This window comes from Zalophus californianus, chromosome 4 (genome assembly GCF_009762305.2).
Source record: "Zalophus californianus isolate mZalCal1 chromosome 4, mZalCal1.pri.v2, whole genome shotgun sequence".
Classification (NCBI taxonomy): domain Eukaryota; kingdom Metazoa; phylum Chordata; class Mammalia; order Carnivora; family Otariidae; genus Zalophus; species Zalophus californianus.
The window spans coordinates 100,450,826-100,461,659 of NC_045598.1; the positions used below are offsets into that span (position 1 = coordinate 100,450,826).

The 10,834-nt window shown below is 39.1% G+C and overlaps 1 protein-coding gene across 1 annotated transcript in view; it reads right to left on the bottom strand.

The window, feature by feature from the left end:
• Positions 1 to 2,558: 2,558 nt before the first annotated feature.
• The window catches only part of TBX15 (T-box transcription factor 15), a 179,279-nt gene continuing 171,003 nt past the window's right edge, over positions 2,559 to 10,834 (bottom strand). Inside the window, exon 8 of the mRNA XM_027607128.2 lies at positions 2,559 to 2,662. Coding sequence (XP_027462929.1) covers positions 2,625 to 2,662 — 38 coding nt within the window. The 3' untranslated portion in view covers positions 2,559 to 2,624. The remainder of the gene's footprint in view (positions 2,663 to 10,834) is intronic.

Consider the following 10,834-nt stretch of genomic DNA (forward strand, 5'->3'; position numbering starts at 1 on the left):
TTGAGCATTTCCCATGTTCTGGGTACCACACTAAGGGCAAGGATACACAAATTAATGAGAAAGTAAGACTTCCCCACTTAAGAAGCTCACAGCCTAGTGAGGGGGAAACAAATTTACTCAATAAGACTGATTTGAATAAAAATATCTGCATAGGGGGGCGCCTGGGTGGCTCAGTCTGTTAAGTGTCTGCTTTCGGCTCAGGTCATGATCTCTGGGTCCTGGGATCAAGCCCTACATTGGGCTTCCTGCTCAGCAGGGAGTCTGCTTCTCTCTCTCTCTCTCTCTCTCTCTCTCTCTCCCTCTGCCCCTCCCCACTACTCGTTCTCTCTCTCTCTCAAATAAATAAATAAAATCTTTTAAAAAATAAATTAAAAAGAAAAAAATAAATACATGGGGAAATGGACCAGTTAGGAATTGCCAATGTGATCTAGAGGATCCAGGAGCGGTTTCAAAGAAGAGTTGGCACTTGGGCTAAGTGTTGAATAAGCGAGCATCTACTAGGCAAGCAAGGTGGTAAATAGCACACAAGGTGGTGAGGACAGCATAAACCAAAGCACAGGGCATGAAACCACATGGCAGCCCCAGAGACCATCAGTAGACGGGTTTGGCATGGAACGTGAGGAAGAAACAAGGGAGGGCTGGTCTCATGTGCCATACTAAGAACACAAGGCCTTTTTCTAGGGGCCACAGAAGCCACAAAAAGCTTTAAACAACTAGGTCATATAATGAGATTCCAATTTTAAAACATTCTCTGGCAGCAAGATAAAGGATGAATTGGATGGGGCGTGATGATGGAGGAAGGGAGACCATTAAGATTCTATTCCAGTTTTCCAGTGAGGCGAGAAAAGCAGGACTAAAGCAGGGGCAGCAGGCATACAGTGGAGGGAACTAATTGAGGAATGTGAAAGGAGAACAGAGAGGATTTGGTCAGAGTCCAGATATGCGAGGATAAAGAAAATGAGAAGTGGAGGATGACTCCCAGAGCCACCCTCTCCCAGAGCTCTGTCTTCGATGTGGGGAGGGTAACATTTGCTACACAGGAAATAATATAGAAAAAAAGTAACAGGCACATATCAGCAATAAAGTTTTGTAATTAAGAGGAACAATTTCAGTGACTTCTTCAACCCAGAGCCTCTGCTTCAAAGCAATTTTCTGAATCCAATTATGCAGAGGATGATAAAAGGCTTACATATCTAAAAATTAACCTTCTATTTCTCCAAATATCCTGTTTAAAATATTCAAACCTTAATGGAGAAGACTATGCCCTATTCATTTGGGATTCCTCATGGTACCTCATTCATGAATTTTATTCCCGTGGGCCTGAAAATCCTCAATTACAAAAATGTCATAAAGTTTACTAGGACCAGAATTTCACAGATTAGAAAACACAAATTGTCCTTAAATGTATGAAAAGAGGGACACCTTTGTGGCTCAGTTAAGCATCTGCCTTCGGCTCAGGTCATGATCTCAGGGTCCTGGGATCAAGCCCTGCATCGAGCTCCCTGCTCAGCGGGAAGCCTGCTTCTCCCTCTCCTCTGCCTGTGGCTCTGCCTGCTTGTGCTCTCTCTCTCTGTCAAATAAATAAATTTTTAAAAATCTTTTAAAAAATGTATGAAAAGATATTCAACCTCATTAACCATCAGAAAAAGATGTAAATTAAAACACCACAGTGATATCAAATTTTACACAAATTTTGTTTATAGATTAACAAATATTTGAAAAGTCAAAAGCACCAAGAGGCAGCAAGAATAAAAACTTTTCTTACTTATTAGTAGAGGGAGTATAAATTGTTAAAATCACTTTTGAAAAAGTTTGACATTACCTAGTGAATTTAAACATGCTTATACTTTGACTAGAAATTCAAGTCTTATCTATGTACACACCCTAGAGAGAAATTTTCATACATGTGTTTATGAAGAGACATGTACAAATGTCCAAAACATTGTTTATAGTAACAAAAAGGAAAAAACCAAATATCTATAAATAATAAAATGGATAAATAAATTGTGGTATGTTCATAAGATGGAGCTCTATATAATAGCTGAAATAAATTATCCACAGCATTAACATGGATAAATCTCAAAAGTAAGTTTCAGAGAGAAAAGCAAGTAACAAGGAATACACACAATAGGATACAGTTCATATAAAACTTCAAAACAGGCAAAACTAAAGAATATGTCTCATACAATTCGTATATAGGTGATAAAATCATGTAAAAGCAAGAATATTGACACAAAATTCAAGATAGTGACTATTTCTGGAGTGTGATCAGGAAGAGGCATAGAAAAGGCTTTTTAGTCACTGATAATGTTCTAGTTTCTAAATTGAGAGGTGATTGCAAGATGTTTGTTTTAGCATTATTCTCTAAATGGTACATATATCATAATTTCATATCATAATTTATTCACAATGAAAACTTCTAAGCAATAAAAATCTTAAACTAAAGAAGTAACAACTGCATTTTTTTACAATGAGTTCATGTAGGTTCTTTGCCAGCGTGTGGCCCAGCAGAGGTGGGCTTCAGGAAGCAGGCTCTCCCACAGGTGCTAGCAGGAAAAGAAGAAAGTGTTCATGGCAGTTGTTCATGGTGATTAGGATCCAGTGCAGAGAGCTCCTTCCCAGAGCTAAAATCTCTCCACACCTGTCCACCATAATCCCAAACCTGAAACAGCAAGCAAGGAACGGAAGCTTAGTACTTCAGTGGCCAATGATCAGAACCCATGATACAGGATCATGGGAGAAAATGAGCAAAAGGACTATCCTAGAGAATCCGAGTGGAATGATCAAATTTTGTACTCTTGTCTTTCCCAGTCTTTTTTTCCCACCTTGTAAACTACTCAAGGGCAAAGTCTGTCTTCTGCTTTATTCTACTCTTTAAAATCTTTCTTTCACATCTCAGATAGCTTTCAAGTAAAAATATACTGTGTCTGTCCAACAATGGGATAGATTACTTGATGAATACATAAGGTCACTCCTGGGGCGCCTGGATGGCTCAGTTGGTTAAGGGTCTCCTCAGGTCATGATCCCAGGGGATCCCTGGGTTTGAGTCCCTCATTGGGCTCCCCGCTCAGTGGGGTGCCTGCTTCTCCCTCTGCCTCTGCTGCTCCCCCTGCTTGTGCTTTCTCTCTCCCTCTTTCTCTCTGTCAAAATCTTTTTTAAAAATACATAAGGTCACTCCTGAAAGAGTATGGTCCACTCTGAATAACTACCTTGGGACATATTGACTTCTCAGCCAGAAGCCTTGATCAACCCCCAAAAGCTGCTGTTTTCCAAAGCATTTTATAAACCTCTCTTTGTAAGTCATACACACATACAAATGTGCAAAGCCAACCTCTTGACTTTAGAGTCACACCTCCAATTTTACTAAACCAAGATTGTTCATTTTGATTAGTACCGGGTTCACTGACATTATGAAGAATAACGGTGCTTCCCACAGAAGAATCTTTTGTTCCCTTAACATTTATTGAAGACTATGCTTCAGACTCTAAAATCAATTCCAAGTTAGGTGCATGTTCCAAAACCCATGAACAGCTATGGGATAATAAAAAGAGCCCAGAGTTGGAGTTAGAAGTTCAGAGTTTGAGTTCGGGTCCTCCTTCCCAGCTATGCTACCTGAACAGGTCTCAGTATCTCTAGGTCTTAATTCCTGAATGACTGATTGACCCTTAACAGTTGGGTCACTCTCTAAAATGGTTGCTCTAGCAAGTAAGAATTGTATGAAATCACTTTGTAAACTGCTAAACAATGTGTAAATGTAAAGAGTCTTAATTTTAAGCTTAGAAAGTATACACTGAGTTTCTTTTACAAGAGATCCAGCTTTGGGGTTAGAGATCTTTGTATCCCCTTTCCAGACCTACTTGCTGACTCCAGACAAGTAACATAATCTCTCTAAACTGGTTTTTTTAGCTGGAAGATTGGATTAGTTAACAGGACCTACCTCTTGGTGTCAGAGTAAAGGATTAAATACGGTAACGTATGTAGATACTTAGACCTATCCCTGGAAATAGTAAGTGCAAAATAAATGTTTATTGCTATTGTGTGCAATGAAAATCCTTCACTGGGCTCCTCCATACAAGTTAGACATTCTCTTTTCCTAAGATCAAATAGTTTATAGTTGATACTGATTAATGGAAGCAAAATCAATTTGTCTTGAATTGTTCATGCTGTTGGTAGGTGAACTGCTAAACAAAGTTTGAATAAGTATAAACATAATCTGTGCTACTGTAACTGCTCACCTCCCCCCCCATGGGGACTGACTTCTTTCTTGCTTTGATAGATACTAACAAATGAGGTGACTTGTGTGGGGTGTGAGGAGGTGCCTTTCCTCTGCCTTCAACTACATGTTTGGGCCAATTTAGACTCAATTCAGCCCTACTGATTCCACATAGTGGGAAAGAGAACTTTGAGAATTTATAACCACCCATCATTCAAGCATCAATTGAACACTGATTGAACACCACTTTTGAGAAAGGGGTTGTATGAAGTACTAAACATAAAAATGAAGCAGACCTTTTTTTTTTTTTTTTAAGCAAGGTGGTGGAGTAGGACCTGACTTCTCACATCATACATCATTTGGATGAAATCTAAATTTTCTGTTTTCTTTTAACAAGGAAAATATATAATGAAAAATAAGTATTATAAGAGAAATCAGATATTTTTCATGATGCTAATGTGGTAAACTCTGCTGTGGAATTCACAAAACCTTTATTTTGATAACTTTATGCTTTGATAGAGAAAAAAACACAATTGTTGCAAAACTGAAACAACTTCAAGCAGAAATGGAACTATTATAAAGGTGTTTGAAGATCAAAAAAAACAAACTACAAGGCAAATGCAGTCAACCAGAGACAGACAGATGCTGTTTGACAACCTAGCTGATAAACAGGATTTTAAGTAACAATATTTTAGACAGGCTCTCAGGTATACAAAGTTCCAATATGAATGTAGTAATTATTCAGAAACAGCAGGGTATCTTTACCTTTTTTTTTTAGAGTTTGTTTCAGTAATGGATAGAAATGTTTTGAGTTTACTCTGAGGAAAATAGTCCTCCGAAATCCTAATGCAGCCATAGAAGGCCTCACATGATGAAGAGGAAACATAGATTCTGTCATGCTTTTACTCTTGTCTCATCATCAGTGAACATGGCTCATTCACTGGTCTCTGTGTTCTTCAATTAACCCCAAAGCAGTTAATAATATTATTAGTCTCTTCTTTTATCAGCCACAATATCTTGAAATAATTCAGACCATGTGTGCCCACATTCTCCACTATTTGGCTACATCAATCATAACAAACATGTTGGAAAATGCAAGCAGGTGCTAAAAGCCTTTCAAAGTTGTTCAGTAAGAGTTTTTCAGATATAAAGACTCTATTTCAGTTTGTTGAATGAGGAGATGTGAGTAGGTGCTTATGGACTTCTTGGTGGCTGGGCTTGAGGATTTCCTTGAAAATGCTGCTCTTTTCATATTTGAGACCTTTGGTTGCATCTAGCAGTGTATCAGTATTAAATATGCTGGCACAGAAACTGAACATGACCCTAGAAGAAGCTGAAAGGTGTATTCTGAATTTATTAGAAATACAAGATTGATTCTAAAATAAGCCATATGGTGATGGGCAGTCTCACTTCATCCACAAGTAATCAAAAAGAACAAAGTCTCTCATTTACAAATCAGATATTGGCCATAAATATGGAGAAGAAACTTAATCAGAATTACAGGACAGAAATTCCCAACTGGGCAACTCAGGACTTTGGTTCTACAGCATACCAAATGTATTTCCCCTAAACTTTCATGTTGAAATCCTAATCCCAGTGTTATGATGTTTGGAGGTGGAATCTTCAGGAGGTGATTAGGTCTGAGGGTAGAGCCCTCATGACTGAGATTAGTGCCCTTATAAGAAGAGGCCAGAGAGCTAGCTCACTCTTTCCACCATGTGAGGATACAACAAGATGTCAGCCATCTGCAATCCTGAAGAATACTGACCAGAACCTAACCATACTGGCATCATGCTCTTGGATTTCCAGCCTCCAGTGCAATGAAAAATGAAGTTCTGTTGTTTATAAGCCACCCTGTCTATGGTACTATAACAGCCTAACCTGACTGATAGCCCCTACTAATGAATTATAAAAGAAATATTTAAAAATTCAATATCATAAATCCTTTATAAAAGGGTATGATATACATTTTAGAAGTAATGAAAATACTGTGTAGAAATGTGGGTACAGGGAAATAAATCAGACCTAGATCTTATCCTCAAATCATCTATGACCTGATAGAGGAGAAAAAACAAAAATAACCAAAACGCAAAATGGAAATTTAAAATGGTATAAAAGATGATAGAGTTAGGTTCTGTAGGATTTCAGAAGATGAGAAAATCCTTAAAGCTGGAGGAATCAATGGAAGATTTATGAAGAAATGGGCATTTGATCTGGGCATTGAAGAATGGTAGGATTTGATATATGGAGGAGGGAGGAAAAAGCAAAAAGAAAGCAAAGGTATAGGGGAGACATGGCTTTTGTACATCAAACTAGCTTTCCCCCTTGATTGGAAGGCATGTAAAGAACATCAGCAGGGCATTAGTGCAAGAAGCTAAGCTGAACTAACTCACAAAGGTCCTGAAGCCTAGTCACAACATGGCACAAAGCAGCCCTCCTCCACCTCCCCTTTTAGCCTTCTTTCTGACAGAATTCTTTCCAGAAAGTTCCCATTTACGGTTCCCCACTTAATGCCATGGCCTTATTTAAATAAGGCCTGACACCCAACACCTCTCTCCTTTCTTCCCCAAGACATTTCCCTTCTAGCCTTGACAGGATGCACGGCTACAGAGCAGCCTGAGTACCAAGTTCCCACTTTTGCAGATCTTACAGAGAAACTTGTGGTGTGGCAAGCTGCCAGACCCTGATCACTTAGCCAGGGGAGCCCACCATGGGGGAGTTAATCTGATGTGCAGAATGAGCTACGAGGCTCCCTCTCCAAAGACACTACTAGGGCGTCAGTGCTAAATTGCACCTGACATTTAATTCCAGCTTTGGGCAATTCTGTGTGAAACTTGACTTCACTGAGACATTGATCAGCCCGCAGGTCTTCATGAGCTTTGACACAATCAATTTTCTCCAGTGGATTGGGCGATCATTAGCTGACTTACAGAAAGGCCTGGGTCACGCACAGCTTTTTACAGGCCTCGGAACTGCACACCGGGAGGAAATGATGAAAAATTGCTGCTGGCAAGTGACTGCCCCCTTCCTTGCAGAACATACCCAACAAGAGTATGAAGAGCAGACCCACATTCAATCTCATCATCTTGGAAATCTGGGTCTTTGAGAAAGATAAGAAAATTATCCAGTTGATATAGGAAAAGGGGACAAAGTTGGATAAGACTCTACTCACTTGAGGTATCCTTTACAACCATGCCTTATTGTCTCAAATGTTCTAAACTTATTCTCCCCATCTTTACTTATCTAGTACTGTCTAGAAATGAAACAAAAAATATGACACTAGTGTGGCTTCATATAACTTATTATGAGGCTTGGTCAGGCAATCAGCAAACATTTATTGCGTTCTGAGAAACAATGTGAAGGCAAAACAGGTTTTTAAGCCACTAATTCCCACCTTTATAATGCAGAACTGCCCTGCAACAAGACTGTATGGATGACTTCTTATATTATATGATTCATAAACTGCAAAAAGGCTTGCTACTCCCAAAATATGAACCACACTTCAGAAAGCACCTCTACATTTGTTCCCAACTCTGTGCCCAGTGGTCAGCTAAATACTTGCCACATAGTCAGCACACATTAAAATAGTCATTGAATGAATGAATAATTCAAATGTCATATTCCTGATATTGGAGTATTTCCTGTGGTGAACGTGTTACTACAAGTGTTTCTAGAAAGTTCCCACCAAAAATCCCATAAATACTTGTTTATTTGCATACCTATATATGTTAGTACAGCAGTGCAGATATTTAGTAAGTATTTCATGAGTGACTGAACCTTGTTTATTCAGTCATTTTGGAATATGAAGTAAGATAGGCAAATTTTAAGATGAAGGAACAGTCTTAGAGCAGTACTACATCTATCTCTGGAGACAGGTACAATCTGAAGGAAGCCCATAGTCTCCTGGCTGCAACATTCTTGGGGAATGTATGTGCTATCATCCCTATGTGGGCAACTGGGGGGCTTATAATCACAAAGATAGCTCCTACCCACTGCCCACAATTTGAAGGGCTCTAAATGAGACTGTTCCCTAAGCATGTCTCCTATTCTTTCCCAAATGAAAGCATAGGTCCTTCTGCATCCTCATGAGGAGATGCAGGTTTCAATACTTTGAGGGAAGATGTGTGGGGCTTGAACTAAATGGGTTTTGCATTACCTCCTCAAGGAAAGCCAGCACCGTCTAAAACAGAATCAATCTGCCAGAAACTGGCAAATGGCACAAGACAGGCCAGACTCAGCAATAGCAGGCGCTTGGGGACGAAGAAGGCCTGGAACATACCAGGGATTTAGGAGATAGTTTACAAAGTTTGCTGAGGGAGTTAATTTCATTCCATTAGGTATTTAAAAATATATTTTATTACTTTGTAGAGCAGATGTTCTCATATTTCTTAAAGCAGCATGTCAGAAGGGAAAACGCTTTAGGTTTAGAATTAAAAGACATGGATTTCAGTCCTGGCTCTGCCCAACTTGTCCTTAACTTCTCTGGCCTCAGTTTCGTCAGTTATAAAGTGGGCATGATACCTTTGCTGCCTTCCTTGCAGAGTTTTTATAGGGATTAAACAAGACAACAAATATGAAAGTTCTGTGGAAAACTAATTTACTGGGTAAATAAGGTGTAAGCTTTCATTAGTAGACACAGGATATAGTTTAACATACAGATAACTTGTATTTGAAGCTTAAATGGTATTGTTGGTACATAATTTTACATATCCTGCTGAAAAATCTCAAATTAGCAAAATAAAACACTGCTTAAAGATAAGGGGCACAGTAGCACTTCAGACAGAATTCTAATTTCAGCTATCCCAACCCCAGTATGATCTTGAAAAAGTCAGTTGGCTTCTTCAAGCTTCAGTGCCTCCCTCTGTTAAAATTGATAATACCTGCCCTATTTATCTCACAGATTCTGGTGAAAGTCACTTCAGATGGTAGATAGGAATACACTTTGAACAATAAAAATGTAAGTTATGATTTGTGCTTTCTTTAAAAAATGTGGAATCTTCCCTTAATATGGTCCAATAAAAAAATACATTTTCTTTGTTGATATGAGTCTCCCCTGAATATGGATTCTGGCTCAGGGATCGTCTACCTCTGAACACAGTTCTCCTGTTCATTAAGAAAGACTAGAAAGCATGCTCAGCAATATAGAAAATTCAGCTCTAGGTATTGGTCAGGATTCATTCAAAATATCAAATGGGAGAAGATATTTGCAAATGACATTACAGATAAAGGGCTGGTATCCAAGATCTATAAAGAAATTACCAAACTCAACACCCAAAAACAAATAATCCAGTCAGGAAATGAGCAGAAGACATGAACAGACACTTCTCCAAAGAAGACCTACAAATGGCCAAGAAACACATGAAAAAATGCTCCACATCACTGCCATCAGGGAAATCCAAATCAAAACCAGAACAAGATACCACCTTACACCAGTCAGAATGGCTAAAATTAACAAGAAGGGAAAAACAATTGTTGGTAAGGATATGGAGAAAGGGAACCTTCTTACACTGTTGGTGGGAGTGCAAGCTGGCACAGCCACTCTGGAAAATAGTATGGAATTTCCTCAGGATGTTAAAAATAGAGCTACCCTATGACCCAGCAATTGCACTACTGGGTATTTAACCCAAAGATAGAGATGTAGTGAAAAGAAGGAGCACATGCACCCCAATGTTCATGGCAGCAATGTCCACAACAGCCAAACTGTGGAAGGACCTGAGATGTACTTCAACAGATGAATGGATAAAGATGTGGTCCATATATACAATGGAATATTATTCAGCCATCAGAAAGGATGAATACCCACCATTTACATCGACATGGATGGAACTGGAGGGGATTATGCTAAGTGAAATAAGTCAATAAGAGAAATATAATTATCATATGGTTTCACTCATATGTGGAACATAAGGAATAGTGTAGAGGGGAGGAAACCTGAATGGGAAGAAATCAGAGAAGGAGACAAACCATATGAAACTCTTGACTCTGGGAAACAAACTGAGTTTTGCAATATGGGAGGTGGGTGGGGGGTTGGGGTAACTGGGTGACAGGCATTAAAGAGAGCACATGATATGATGAGCACTGGGTGATATACTCAACTAATAAATCATTAAACATTATATCAAAAACTAAAAAAAAAAAAAAAAACTCAATGTGGTGGAAATAAAGTAGTAGCCCTGGCATCTGTGGTCATTCGCAGGTCGCCACCCAAACACAACGTCTCCCTTAGGAAGGAACAAGCTTACCAGCCATGGGCCAATGTATCCATCAGGGTTATACCACCAGCAACTGTAACAAACCCGCAACTCCCAGTGGCTTACCACAAATATGTCTTATTTCTTACTCATATCATAGTCCAATGCAGGTTGGGTGGCTCTCTTTTAAGCATAGCTCAAGGATCCAAGTTGTCTCCCTTTTGTGGCCCAGACATGGTTTAATGTTTAGATGTAAGGAAACAGAGTATAGACAAACATACCAGGTACTCACCATGTCAGCCCTGAAGTGACAAGCATCACTTCTCACAATCCATAGGCTATACTAGTCACATGGCCAACCAACTGTAAGAGACACTGGACTAAACACTGAAAATGAGTGCTGTAGACTAGTCCTCTTTTTTATGGATAT